A 14,729-nucleotide genomic window follows, 5' to 3' on the forward strand; every position below is an offset into this window, starting at 1 on the left:
TTTATTCTGCCGATAATGAAAATGAATTTTGGGAGAGGAAGTTGATCATAATAGACACAAATCCACTTAAGTTTATTGAACATCTTTTTGATATTTAAATGTCTGCGAGTTTACCACTTGTTAGGATTTAATATCTACGGTAGATGGAGTACAGAAGCCAGCCACTAACTCAATTTGAATAGCTTAGAATAACTGTTCGACAAGATACCTTTCCAAAGGTGTTTTACCAAGAGTTTTTACCAAATGGATAGAGTCCCTTAACAGTTCATACGTGTCGAATTTCGCAGTAGAAGCAAGGCAAAATTTTGGACGGAAGTGCTCGAAAGTTCTGGGTGACGTTTCTACGGGGTAAAAGTCGTTAAAAATCTTTAAGTAAAGAAAGTGCACTTTTGAAAAAAGCCTCTGTCTGAAAGAATTAAGTGGGCGATTGTGGCGGGACTTGACACCACGCTCGTCGCAAAAAAATAAAAAAGAACTTCCGTTTTCGAATGTTTGCGCGTATTTAATATCAAAGCGCAAATGCAACAATGCAAACCGGCGTTGTTCAAAATCTGTAGCAATATTCTTGACAGGTCGTCGCATGGTTTCTAAGACTCTCTGATCTGTCGAGAAATGCTGAGTTTCATGCCGTAGATTTTTATTCGGCTTGCAACAGATCTGTTGAAACCTGTATGTTTTTTCTGCACCCAGTCGGGCAATCTGTTACAGATTATACCTGGATTTCCGCGGCAGTCTGAAATCGACAATTCCTCTCAACGAAAGCCACGTGTGGTGGAAACGAATCATTCTTGGCCGGGGGGTTGTTAAACCGTTTTCGGAGCCTTGGACAGCTACAAATCCCAAAGAAAAGGTACTGCGTTTTGACGGTTTTGTTGACCGCAGGAGAATAGCCTGAAACATATATATCTTTGTCCCAGCAGGTGGTTGGTAATCGTTTACCGCTTCGTGGAACTTCAAGCTGATTGGTGCAACATCTCTCTTTCCCTCCGGGAGGCATTAATTAACCCGGGGAGGAATAATTAGAAAACTGTCAACATATTGACCCTCGCATAATGCCCGTGTTACCATGGTGGGTATAGAATGTCTCTATGTAATATTCATTTGTTTTAACCAATGGCAAGCGAAGTGGGCGAAGTAGTAATGTAAATAACATTTGGAGTTTATTAACTTCGAGAAGTTAGTGTACATTGTGCCAGGAAGTGCAAAATCCATTGTCTGTAAATCGTATCAAAAATGGAAGAATTACGATAAATTGTGTTGCTTTGAGAGATCGGAGCTGAATGAATGAGATGTCCTTGAAATAATTGTGATTCGTCGGCGGTTCTTGTTTGAGAAATATATACTCAGAATATCGCAAAGAGTACACACCATGTTGAAGCGATCTTTAAAAAACAGACTCAAAACTCGGGAATCCAACAGTTCCATCAGTATGGACAAGATCATAGGCAAAATGCAAGAGGGAATGACTATGACGAGATTTTATCCGTCAGGCAAACGGAAGCCGGAAAATCGAGTTTATTATGTGAATGTTGAGAGAATGCTTTTCTACTGGACGAGACCTGATCGGCCGGTCGAGGGTTCAGGTATTATTATATTAACTGTGTTAATACATTTTAAAACGAGATCAAGCCAGCAAGATCAAAATACCATGTTACCTAATATATCATGTATGCTCTTTTTAAATCTGATCGCAACATCGATATCCAGATGCTCAAATTATAATATGTTTGTTTATAATCCCATATTTAGCTGTGGAGCCAGCGTCTTTTAAGAGAATTATTATGAAATATACTAGTGTTGGAATTTAGCGAATAATATTGGGCAATCGTCTCTTTTAATCCGTGAAAAAAAAAACGCTAATATATCTTTATTTGTCTCTGATTGCGGTGTTGACCGAACATGCAGCGGCTAGGTTTGAAACGAAATGAAATTATTGATATTGTCATATTGCGCTAGAGAAATTCACAAACAACAAGATAATTGTACAATTTGGAATGGAATATTAGAATTGCATTGTCACGTTTCAGTCGTTATAGATTTGTAGATATTCACCTGCAGTTTTAATTAAAACACAGATTATTAATTGCACCTCTTGGAAAGTTTGCCATGTAGTAAATTAATAATAACACCTGTCTGAGTTTACTATTAGCTAGTAATAAAATCTTTCTTGTTCACCTTTTCTGATATTATACACTAGAGTTTATTCAGCTGTAGTTTTGTACTTCCAGTTTATTACGTCTGTCATCAAAGTAACCTTTTGCTTGCTTTATGATACCAATCACAAGGATGCACCCAAGTTTAAGTTAGCTCTTATGTTATTAGTCATCAATAGCATAGTTTAGTTAATCCATTGTCTAGCATTTTTGGGGCAAAGTAAAACAATATCATAGTGGTCAATTTTTGAGCCTTTTATTATAAATTTGGTTTACAATACTTGTTTGTGCAAAGGGATTATCCGAACCAAAGACTTACAAAATATTTGTTATGTACTCTGATTTAAGGTCTGATTTAAGTCGACCGAGATTCATTTGCTAAACTATAATTTCTGCCTTGATCATTTGAATCCTATTTGGGCATTTGATAATTTTAAATGTTATATATTACTTTGTAGTGAAAATCCGTGACGTCAAAGCTATTCGCCGTAGTACCTGTTCTAAGGATTTTGAAAAAAATATTGATTATCTGAGAAGGGTTGATTTCAATTGTTGCCTAGTGATTCTGTATGGAACAACATTTAATCTTAAAACTCTGAGCTGTGTAGGTTGGTATCCTTTTAAACTAATATTTGTGTGTAAGATTAGTTGTGATAACTCGATTCAATGTACGCTATTTCGCCAGGTCTGAGAACTAGACCTAAATTGACTGGACTGAACCGACAAGAATGAATCATAGAACTGCCAGAAATGTGACCTTAAAATGACTTGAACAAGGGTGGACTAGGCTGTACCCTGAAGACTGAAGTGATTTAGATTAACTAAGCTAAGTTATAGTTAAGCTCTGATCATGTGATGAATAAAACAAAGCAAAACAGAACCAAATATTATCCTTTGTATTACTGTAAGTACTTGTACCAATCATTAAATTTAATCATATTTATATGTATTTATGTTGCTCCTAGCTCAAACAGCACAAGAATGCAGTTACTGGGTAGATGGTTTGACTTATCTAATAAATATGCCTATTGCTAATCCTTTTGTTGTGAGTAGGTAAGTGAGTGTCTGGATATATTAATCAACTATTAGTATCATTCTAATACACTCTAGTTATGCTGGATTAAAGAGGTTCTTTCACATGTGGGAGGTCAGTTTCAAGCACACATCCACAGTATATCATACTGTTTAATACTTTTTGTTTTTGTTCCTCACGTAGATGGCTTCAAACGGAATGGAACATGCTTCTTCCTGTTAATCAAAATGGGTAAACAGAGCTATATCTTTTCAATTTGTAAAATTAACTTGTAGTAGTTGTGATGATAATAGCTAATTGTGTAATATCATCATATCTAACAAGTGGTACTCTATAATGTTGACATAACGCAGAATAAATATAGTTGTATCTGGCGCATTATGATGTCATACCAAACCGGCACAAATGCAAGGAAACAAAATTGTAATGTTCATTCCTTAAATAAATAGTAAAACAATTACTGAATTCAGTTCGCAAGATGCAAATGCAGGGAGAATTTTTCATATCATGTTCTACCCATTCCATTAGATGGCAATTCGCTTTTTTTTATTTTGTCAATTAATGTGAACAATATATCTATTGCCGTATTTGAGTTCCTACAAATCTGTGCATGAATATTTTAGTTGACAATGACTCATAAGCCTTTGTGCTATTTGCCACCTAGAATCACAATGAAAGAATTAAAACAGTTTCTACTGAGGTCTAATGTGAAGATGAGCGTAGCTGAAATGACGGCTAAATTTCAGGTAATCAGTTGACAATGAACTTTTCTCAGAAGTAGTACGTATCTGGTAAACATGAAGGACTGTACTGAACAGGAGGCGGGCATTCACCACCCTATTTTATCCATTCCAATTTTATTGTATAAGTGTGTACATCTTAGCAATTTAGTCCTGATAGGTAAGACCTCACCTCCATGCATCCCTGGTCTGATTGCATGAAAAACTGTGACATTCATTCATAATTACATCACACAATAATTTATTACAACATTAATAGTTATTGGTTTTTATATAGACAATCAGTGATGTAAATAACAATGCAGTTATTGATTTCAAAGGATTCAAAGCATTCTATGAAAGTTTAATGAACCATCAAACTGTAAGTGTTGAGCAGACTAAATTGTCTGAAGCATTAAATTTAGTCATTTCAAGCCATCCATGTATTTCAGCTTTAAACAATAAAAAATATTTTTGAGTCGATAATATTTCCTTATTTAATTGAGAACGTCTAAAATTATTAAATCAAGAAAGTATCCGAGTCAAAAATGTCCTCCTTTTTTTCTTTTTGAATGCAGGTTGGCCAATATTTTTATACCTTGTCTAAAGATAGGTAGGTTAATTGTGACGAAGGGAGATTGATCTAACACTAACATGCAGCATTATCGGTTGACAATGAGAAGTCACAGCGCCCCTCAAACGATAAAACGACCATTAAAATAATTGTTCTATGTTTCCCTTGCCACGGAAGTAGAAACAAGGAAGCAGCCATGACAATACTAATTATGGAGTTTAAGGAAGTTCGTGAAAACAAGCGAAATCTGCTTATATTTACTTTTCAATCGGAATTAGAAACTATTTTCTACCAAAATTAGCTTGGCTGGCTTGACTTATTCAAAGAAATAGTCCTGGGGGCGGTTGAATCGATGGATAAGTCAAAACACAAAATTAAATAACACTCTTAGTCTTACCACTCTCTTAAATTAGTCAACTTGAATATTATGCACTGAATATGTAGTTGTAAACAGTAGCTTTGTATTAAGGTCAAAAATATTTTGTTCGCTTGTTGAATAAAACGATAGACATGCTTTCTATTTTGAACTTATCCACCGTTTAAGCTAAACGGGCTTGATTCAACCGGCCCCTGTCCGTTTGCCCAACGACATTTTAGATTGAAATTGTCGATACAAGAGCACATGCAGGGTTGATGGAGAACAAGAAATCTTTTCCTATTAGCAATTCATTCAAGCGTCAAAGCAATATTAGAAAGCGTGGTACTACTTTTGACAGCGACCTCCCACCACCAATGCAGTGCCGACCGTGAATTTTTTTTAACGGCGGCAAACCAAATTTTCGTTTTTATTTCCAGAAAAAATGTTCTATTTAAACACTTCAGAAGTTTTTTAATGATGGACCAAAAGGTTGGTGATCTTATTATGTCAATTATGTGGGTGTACGTAGATATCTTATATCAATCATTTTTAAGGAAGTTGAACCCCAAAGTTCCTGACCCTTTCGACAGTTTCTTCCTGAAAACCTACTTAAAAAGATTGTAACTCGATCTTTTATCCAATAAAAGAAACTCGTAAAACAATTCTTCAAATATCTGCCATGTTTCTTTGTAGAAGTCTTCAGTTGGACGGAAACAATTTTCATTTTTTTATTGCTCACCGCTTAAAGGGAATTTTAAAAAACATGTTTTTAAATAGTTTTGTATTAAATAATTTAATTAGCTTCACGTGAAGGGTTGGATTTTCGAATTGAAAATCTTTAAACTCTTTATTGAAGAAAGCTGTTTGCTAAATCTTAGGAAACGTTTGCGAAGAATGTTGAGACAGTGAGGCAACACATTGTTCAATATTTGGGCGGAGATAGAGGTGCGGAACCATACCTGTCTCTACCAGAGGTAAGAAGTGAATTCAGACATTCCCCAAACCATTTTTCAATCATCTGTCACTAGATGACTCATACCAGCCGGAATTCGCCAGAGTTAAAAAATTGCGGCATGTTCTATAAATCCATTTTTTTGAGAATTTTAAAAACAGTTTCAGAATGTCTTATCAATTTAGCGAAGACTGGCTGACTGGAAGACTGGCTACATTTTTTTTAACAAAGGCCCGGTTAAACTACTATCCTTGCTATATCTTTCAGTTTTTAGATTATATATTTTCGAAGACGAACAGCGTGTTTAATGAGGAGCATGCGAAAGTTTACCAAGACATGACTCATCCTCTCAGCCAGTACTGGATTGCGTCTTCACACAACACGTAAGTCATTATCGGCGCCTGTCATGTAGTAAAAGTCTTTGAACGGCTTATAAGTATATCATTTCACTGAATTAAAATTATAAACTGTCTGAATTTAACGACACACCCTATTTTTTCTAATCTTCGCTTGAGCCGTATTGAAAAGCAACGAGAGGTAAGGAACTGGAAACGCGGAATCCGGTCAGAAATATAATTACTATCTTAGGGTAATGATTAGTTTCGGATGCTATTGAGCAGCTAGATTGTCAATTTCAGCATTTTGGTTGAATTTTTGCGATAGTAATATATGCCATTTCATCGCCACGTGGTGGTAAGTTAGTTAGATGCCCAGATCTATCAACATCTTTTCTGTCTATCCCCTCTTCTGAGCGCTTATCGGAATGGTGCGTTCGATGTGTTTATTCATTGCTTTATCTTGTAAACTCGTCTCCTCTCGAAATTTTCAGACCGTTTTGTAAGAAATGTTGCGCTTTTTTGTAGATATTTGACTGGCAATCAACTCTTGAGTGAATCGTCAGTCGAAGCGTATGTAAGATGCCTGAGGATGGGTTGTCGTTGTGTTGAATGTAAGATTGATTGCTCGTGAAGACACTTCGAGGAATTTTGCACGACATAAAACCTTTTCTAGCGTAGATAAAAATCCAGTTCGTACCTAAGACTATCTACTGGCTTTTGAGACCCTTTTAAGGCTTTTCATTTACTTCACTGCAACGAAATTACCTGACGAAAATACTTGGTCTATACACTGCCAATTTAGCTCGTCTCAACTGCATGTAAAATCCTAGTTTATACAAAATGCTTACACTTTTCTAGTGGATTGTTGGGACGGTCCTGACAATCAACCCGTTATCTATCATGGCAAAACAATTACGTCGAAAATAAAATTCTCAGATGTCATCAGGGCAATAAAAGAAAACGCTTTTGTTGCAAGCAAGTGAGTGGTTATAATCTCTGATGAAATACTGTACATGATTTTTATCGGACTAACGGCTGAAGACATACGAAAGTTGCTGAAGAGATTTTTCTGAAAATGGTTTTTCGCTATTTCCAGGTACCCACTCATTCTTTCCATTGAAAATCACTGCAGCAATGTCCAGCAAAGAGTTATGGCGCAAAGTTTTCGCGATGTTTTCGGAGGTAAACACACATTGACGTGTTTTCGACAACTCTGGTAAAGGCTTGTTTTGCACAGGCCACTCGTTTTTGGCGGGAAAATTGGAATTTGAATTTCTTAACAATTTTCTTGATTTATTTTGTTCAAACTTGTGTTTTGGTAACGGTTTACACAGTTTGAAATGTCTGTGGATAAAGAAGACTTTAGATAAAGTTAAAATGAAGTTATATTTTGGCCGAACAGAAAAGAGATATCGACTGTGCATTATGCTTATCTACCGACCATTCGCTCGACCATTTTGTCATCAACACAATCTTTATATGATTTAGATTATCTCTTAACAAGTCCTGTAAACCCAAGCGAGGGTTCCCTACCTTCGCCAGAAGATCTAGCTTACAAAATTATCATTAAGGTAAGATTCTGTGATGGGTATCTTGACAGATCTTCGACTCTTAAGGAAGAGATCTCAGTCGGTCAAAAATTTTAAATTTTTTTTCTTTAGAATAAAAAACTTGCTGCTGTTCCTACCGACCAAGGTACGTTGGATTCACATTGAAATTTAGAGCAATTAGGTAGTTAATGAATTGCAATTGATCTTAGGTACAGACGATGTCCTGTGTGACACTGCTATGGACGGGATTCTTTACTTGGAAGATGAGTTTGACAAGGTTTGATTATTCCTAACAACTTGTGTTTAAGAAATATCAGAATTTTTGAAGAGGAAAAGCACGACAGAAATCGTAGACGAATCAAGCATTTTTTATATTATCACCAAATCCTCTTCGGCTTCCTCGATGTCACCAATTGTTCCTGGCTTCCTCGATGTCACCAACTGTTCCTAGGCTTTCTCGAGGTCACCAACTGTTCTTCGGCCTTTTTAAACTGAAATATACTGATTGTTGCTCTTTCCTTGTCAGATTTGGAGACCTCATTTCTTTGTGCTCAGCAACAACAGACTTGATTGGACGGAAGAACAGACTGATTCTGAAGACCAAGATGATGATGAAAATTCCTACGAGGAACAACCTGAAGAAGATGAGGTCTCTCAAGCCTATACCAACTTTAGCCTTTTTTTCTCGCCAATCATACAACGTTTGCAAGTTTCACTCCAGGGTGATTCTCTGGTAACACACGTGACATTGCTGTTACTTCAGGCTTCATATTTTGCATGTAACAAAATAGAATAGCATTGAATATAGAATCACCTTCCATCGAAAGGGAACGATGGTCATTAAAAATCTTTTATATTTTCGTTTTAGCTGTCAAATAAAGAACTTCACTTTTCCGAACCGTAAGTGTCTGAAGTAAATACTATGGTAGCAAAATAGTTCATTCCAAGCCTGCCTCTAGAAATTCACTTCAGGTGATCTAGGACTTAAAATCGTAAAATTCAGGTGATCTAGCTGGTTTAGGCGGGAAAGGACTTAAAATCTATTTCTTAGTTGAAACCACTTAAAATCTCTTCAGATACCCTTTATTCCGGTTTCAAATTTATGCCAGAGCTATAATAGTTCTTATAACTAAACACACTCACAAAACTTCCACTAGTTTTGTAAAGAATAGCAATAGATTTAATCGGTTAAATACTACTGAATGAATTTCGACATCCTTTCCGAGCGTTGGTTGGCTAAAATATAAGCGCGTGATCACCTGGTTGCATTGCTTTATACAAATAAGTCGCTGATTCATGGCTTGGGGTTTTCCTAGTGTTTCATCGCGGAATCGATGGAGTTGCAGCGACCAAACTTCTTCAACTTTACAACAAAGGAAATGGTTCTTTTCTTGTGCGAGAGTCGTCGAAGGGAGATAATACTTACAGCATTTCATTTTGGTAAGATATTGTAAAAGAATTCTTAGTCAAGTATAGAAGTACTGCATTGATCGACTGACTTTGAGGAAGGTTGAAAGTAAACACTGAATAGAATATTTTCCAAGGAGGCTTCACATTAGACATTACTTATTTCCAGGCGCAACGGCTGTGCCCAACATTGCAGAATCAAGACAAAACAAGTTGATGGGGAGACATCGTATTCTCTCGGCGAGACCGATAGTTTTGTCAATCTCTACAGTTTGGTGGATTTTTATCAATCGCATCCATTACGAACGCCTCAGTTTGAAATAACTTTGACCGAACCAATTTCACAGGTTTGTCAAGAATACTATTCATTTGGATCAATTCTTTCCTAATCAGGTCTATCTTCCAATACAGAGATACCACAAAATATCGCAAAAATCTCTTGTGTAAATTGTTGAAACTTGTTAAATGCAACGTCAAATACTCTGCCTAGTCTCCTAGCAACACCGAACTTGAATTAAAAAAAAACATAATTATAATTTTAACTCTTTGTCCACTAAACACTCATTGCTAATATCTTTCAGCCAAACGCTCATTTGGACAAAGGGTAAGTGAAGTTTGAATTTTTCTGGTGGGGTTTGCCAGTGAAGCTTCCAAGACTGGACGAATTTAACATGAACTTTGATTGTAATCCTGCCCTACATTTTTCAGGTGGTTTCACACATCGCTGACCCGCGACCAGGCAGAGAATATGTTGATGCGGGCACCTCAGGATGGATCATTTCTCGTTCGCAAAAAAGAGACGACGGAAAAAAATCAAGAGGCTTTTGCCATTTCATTCAAGTATGACTACATTTACCTTCCAACTGAATTATATTGATCATTTTTTCGCACGTGTTAGCTCTATCAGCTCATGCCGAGCTATTTTGACAACCTGCCAGTGACCTCTTAGACAACTGGAGTGATATCTTTTTGTTAACATGCCTATATCTATCATCGACACCTGGCCTGTGATTTTACTTCATTAATTACTCTTTAGGGCCGAAGGCAAAGTAAAACATTGTCGTATTATTCAAGAGGGAAGGCTGTTCACAATTGGTACAGCCCAATTTGAGTCGCTCGTTGAATTGGTTGATCATTACACGAAGTTTCCACTCTACAGAAAGATCAAGTTAAAGAAACCGATTAGTGCTAAGGTGATGACCTGTTTCACAATCTTCCTGACTTTATTTAAAGCGGGGTTTACATGCAGCAATAACTGGGAGAAACTTTATATCGAGAGTTCCCAACCAAGATTCATCAGCTTATTTTACCCGTAATCTCTTCTTTTTTAGATGTACGAAGATACTGACCTGGTAAGATTTTGATCTCTCTGTTTAAATCGTTTCAGCCTTGTTGTCAGTAAATATATTTACTTTTCGTTCCAGGATCCAGGCGAATACGACTCTGACATCTACCAAGATTTGTACTTGAATCCCACGTTTGCTACGAAGGTATGAGTGTTGAAAATGATTATTATTTCATTTCATTTTGGTCTTTGGGAGAATGATTCATTCCTTTTCTCTCTCCAGCCGGTGTGCAGAGCATTATGGGATTACACGGCAACAGGCGAAGGGGAGATGTCCTTCTGTATGGGAGCATTCATCACAAATGTTGTCAAAGGTGATCGTGGATGGTACGTTAGCAGAATGAGACATACAGTTCGGCCTTTTGAATGATACATTTAAGCTCCCAGTTTTCTACTCTTTTAATTCAACCATTCAGGTTGTAACTAGTAAGTTAAAAATGTCTTGAAAAGTCTTTCTTTCGAATGCCTTGTGTTTCAGGTGGCGCGGTGATTTTGCCGATTACAAGCAAGCTCTGTTTCCTGCAAATTTCTGTGAAGAAATCAATGTTATGACTGGTGTCGTAAACGACAGCGAAGGGGTACGTGTGCTCGGCGTAGGAGCAAGTTTTCCACCTTACACCATTCATTTTTCTTGCTGTTTGAGTCGCCCTGACACTGCCCGTATAGCTTTGTATTCGTTAGTTGAAGTTTTCTGTATGATCTTTGGAGAAGAGATGAAGTTTAGTTCTTTCAAGCGTTTCAATCATGCTTGAAAAGCAATAAAATTACAGATTTGGAGCTAACAGTTATTGAAGATAACCTCAATACATAAAATACCAAGGTCTAATCCAGGTTATATCGAACAAAAGGCAGTTTTAGAGCGATTGAAGGAACCACAATCCGGTCGACAGCGCTATCCAGCTTTCGTACAACAGGCCTCTGGTCCCAGTGCGTATAAATTTGGTTTCTTGTATCTCATTGCTATCTTGCTGTACTTTTCGTCACCCAGGAAAGCAGTCGGCCGCTGGGGGAATCTCAAAAAGGCTCCATGAATGTGAGCAATTGTAAGATAGGTAAGGTTCTCGCTCGTTTGCTTGATTGTCTTTTGAACACGGTGATGATGATGTGGTTATCATTGATTGCCCTTGTGTTGTGTTTTAGAACCTCTCCCACCCCGCGGTGGACTCAAAATGCTGATCAGAATCACGGCCGATGGACAGAAACCGCTGGAAGTCGCGGCGAAGAGCATTCAGGTGAGCTGGTGAACAGTTTCGTACCCCCCCCCTTGCGCCTCTTGTGACGATCTTTTAATTCACAGGATATGGAAGCCTGGGTGGAATGTATTAAGAGCTCATCAAGCCAACTGAATAGACAGGAGAGCAAGAAAACTGCAACTATTAAAGTTCAACCAGGCGAAGAAAAAATTGATAAAATGCTTTCAGATTTGGTCGTCTACTGTCAGACAGTTCCATTCGATTTTGAAGGTCAGTTCGAACTCATTTCTCGTGTCAATCACCCCCCTCCCCCTTGCTCGCATACTCCCACACCTACTTCCCCCTACCTGGCCAGTCCCAATTGATTTGTTTAGTAATGGTGTTCCTTCTTCTAACCCCGGGCACACAGTTTGGGATAAAGTTGGGTGAGGGTCAGCCCTTACCCCTGTCATATTTTCGTGTAGGGATTGGCACGGGGAAACATTACGAAATGTCGTCGATATCCGAGTCGAAGATCGACAAATACACGAACCCGAAGAACAGCGCCCGTTTTAATCTGTACAACCACAATCAGCTGACACGAGTGTACCCGAAGGGCACACGGGTTGATTCGACAAATTACGATCCTTCAATGATGTGGAGTTGTGGCGTCCAAATGTGCGCACTGAATTATCAAACGTCAGGTACTGGGGTGAATCATGGTCATATGGGGTTTTTGGTATTCAGTGTGAGTTTTTCTTGTGTGATCACCTTATATATCACCTTGCACTTTTATTCTAGATCGACCGATGCAACTAAATCACGGGCGTTTTATGGATAATGGGGGGTAAGTGTATACACACTGAGCAGCACACTTGAAATGTCTGACGTTTCTTCTCAGCCCGCTACTCTAACCTAATCAACAATTTCCAGATGCGGTTACGTCCTAAAACCTGACTGTACGAGATTAGAAAATTTTGATCCTTATCAACCGAGTATGCTGGAAGGCGTCAAAGCAGTCACGGTGAACTTGACAGTAAGTGTATCGTTTTATCAAAGAATTTACATGATTTTGTCACCAAACATTGCAGTTTCACACATTCTAGGATGCTCTTTTTAACGATATGCTGTAAGATATTGTTGCTCCTTTGTACATCAGCACATGACCGTTTCATTGTTATCTAAATCTTCCTTTAGATCATCGCCGGTCGACATCTCCCGAAGATTGCCCGAGGGATTACGTCGCCGTTTGTGGAGGTCGAAATAATCGGCGCATACTACGATACGTATAAATATAAATCAAAAACGCAAGGTGTGTTGTTTTTCACAGTTCATGGCGAATAATGCCTTCAGTCTTACAGGCCCATGATTAAATAAGAGCTCTTCTAGTTTTGGCCAGTTATAATCAGACAAATTGTTCAGAGAAATCTTGAAATTTGAATCTACATTCCCTATGATAACCCATGGCATTCCCTAAACTCAAAATCTTCATGTCTGTCGTTTTCACAGCTGATAATGGCTTGAATCCAATATACAACGAAACGATAGAATTCGACGTAATTTGTCCTCCAATGGCCTACATAAGATTTGCTGTTTATGATGAAGATATGTTCGGTGATCCAAACTTCGTTGCTCAAGCTGTTTTTCCATTTAAAAGTCTGAAATTGGGTTAGTTGGATCACCCTTATTCCAGTCTCTTGATGAATTTGTTGTTATAGCTGTAATTTCTTTTTTTGTGTGTTTTTTTACGTGTGTAGGTTACAGGTCAGTTCCTTTAAAGAATGCGTACAACGAAGACTTGGAATTAAGTTCTCTCCTGGTATACTTAGATGTATTTATGGTAAGTGGAAGTGAGGATAAACAGAAAGATACTTCGCATCTTCATTGCGTTAGAGTGGTAAGGTTTTTCGTGGTCTTCTTCCCAGAGGTCAAAAGTCTTTAACTGGCAGAGTAAGCCATATGAACACCTTTGTCAAAATCGTGCATGACGATTGCTCTTGATATTTCTTTGATAAATAATTTAATCTATCGCATGCAAAGGAGCTAAAAAAACTCGGACTTTACATCTAGGGCCGGTTGCTCGAAAGATGGATAAAGTTCTCTACAGGATAGTGATTATTTCCAACGTTGAAAAATTCTTCATCCTTTGGCGTTAAGCCTTTTTAAGGATTTTACGATGGTTGAAAAAACCACTATCCAGTGGATAACTTCATCCACCATTTTAATTCCAACAACCGGTCTTTGTTTTCGACCGCAGGATGAAGACGAAGATGTTTACACGAACATCCACGATCTTCGTAACGCGATGGAAAAAATCTCGACGCGGATTGGTGAAGAAGCGTCGCAAATCACGGTCCACGACGAAGCGGAGCCATCAATGAGCAAGATGATGATGCTGGACGCCGAGTTCCGAGAAAAACAGAATCAGCTTCAGACGTTGATCGAACAAAGGAAAGAAAAGTATGTGTTCCTTGTTTTAGTGCTTTGATGGTATATGGCTGACTCCCTGGGCCCTGCCCTCAACCTTTGTAGAACTTACATATTCCGAAAAATCTTGCTACCGACCCTGTTGTAAACTTATACAATTCCAACAACATGGCATCAGTTCAAATTATTACCAAGGCTGGTTCAGAAAAAAAATTTTGCTTGGTACACCCCCCAACTGTATATTTTATTGCTGTTTTTTAGAAAGCGTGGTGAAAGATCTAATACTAGGTCGAATACCAGAACTTTGTAATAAGCAAGACAAGACCCTGGCGGAATTGTTTATTCGAACAGACCGTCGATGCCACATGATTGTATTAATTTAAACGTAATTTTTAACTATTTATTCGATATTTGCTGTACAAGATTCATTCTAATACGAAATTTTACAAATCATCTACAATGGAAAGTACTGATTTGTGTGTTAGGCTTTACCTGTTGGTTAAAACAGTTCAATTCCAATTTTTAATTAAGAAATAATTACTCGTAAATTCATTCTAAAGTGCAATTTGTTCTAATGATCAACACCTAATAATAACTATTTTCCCGCCTAAAAGTTCGGGCCTTAAAAATTCGTCGAACTCTTTTTCGCGCCTTTTTCGCCTCATTAACCAATACCACAAACTCGCGCCTTTTGGAAATAT

At 37.7% G+C, this 14,729-nt stretch overlaps 1 protein-coding gene across 1 annotated transcript; it reads left to right on the plus strand.

Annotated features, from left to right (window-relative positions):
• The first annotated feature begins 1,126 nt into the window (after positions 1–1,126).
• LOC114516606 (1-phosphatidylinositol 4,5-bisphosphate phosphodiesterase gamma-1-like) lies at positions 1,127–14,501 on the plus strand. Its single transcript, XM_028536133.1, has 38 exons — positions 1,127–1,583; positions 2,612–2,761; positions 3,119–3,206; positions 3,370–3,417; positions 3,851–3,932; positions 4,204–4,287; positions 4,484–4,518; positions 5,275–5,326; positions 5,716–5,811; positions 6,057–6,172; positions 6,653–6,738; positions 6,986–7,106; positions 7,224–7,309; positions 7,616–7,698; positions 7,789–7,822; positions 7,887–7,954; positions 8,204–8,326; positions 8,441–8,456; positions 8,994–9,117; positions 9,254–9,431; positions 9,666–9,688; positions 9,793–9,924; positions 10,121–10,277; positions 10,416–10,436; positions 10,509–10,574; positions 10,653–10,756; positions 10,908–11,007; positions 11,418–11,481; positions 11,570–11,661; positions 11,727–11,892; positions 12,087–12,305; positions 12,403–12,448; positions 12,535–12,637; positions 12,799–12,913; positions 13,111–13,269; positions 13,359–13,441; positions 13,859–14,061; positions 14,290–14,501. Exons 1-38 carry the CDS (start codon positions 1,370–1,372, stop codon positions 14,336–14,338), a joined length of 3,786 nt encoding a protein of 1,261 aa, XP_028391934.1. The 5' UTR covers positions 1,127–1,369; the 3' UTR covers positions 14,339–14,501.
• Positions 14,502–14,729: the final 228 nt, after the last annotated feature.

The sequence above is a fragment of the Dendronephthya gigantea genome, unplaced genomic scaffold, assembly GCF_004324835.1.
Source record: "Dendronephthya gigantea isolate DGI-Jeju-01 unplaced genomic scaffold, DenGig_1.0 000006F, whole genome shotgun sequence".
NCBI lineage: Eukaryota > Metazoa > Cnidaria > Anthozoa > Malacalcyonacea > Nephtheidae > Dendronephthya > Dendronephthya gigantea.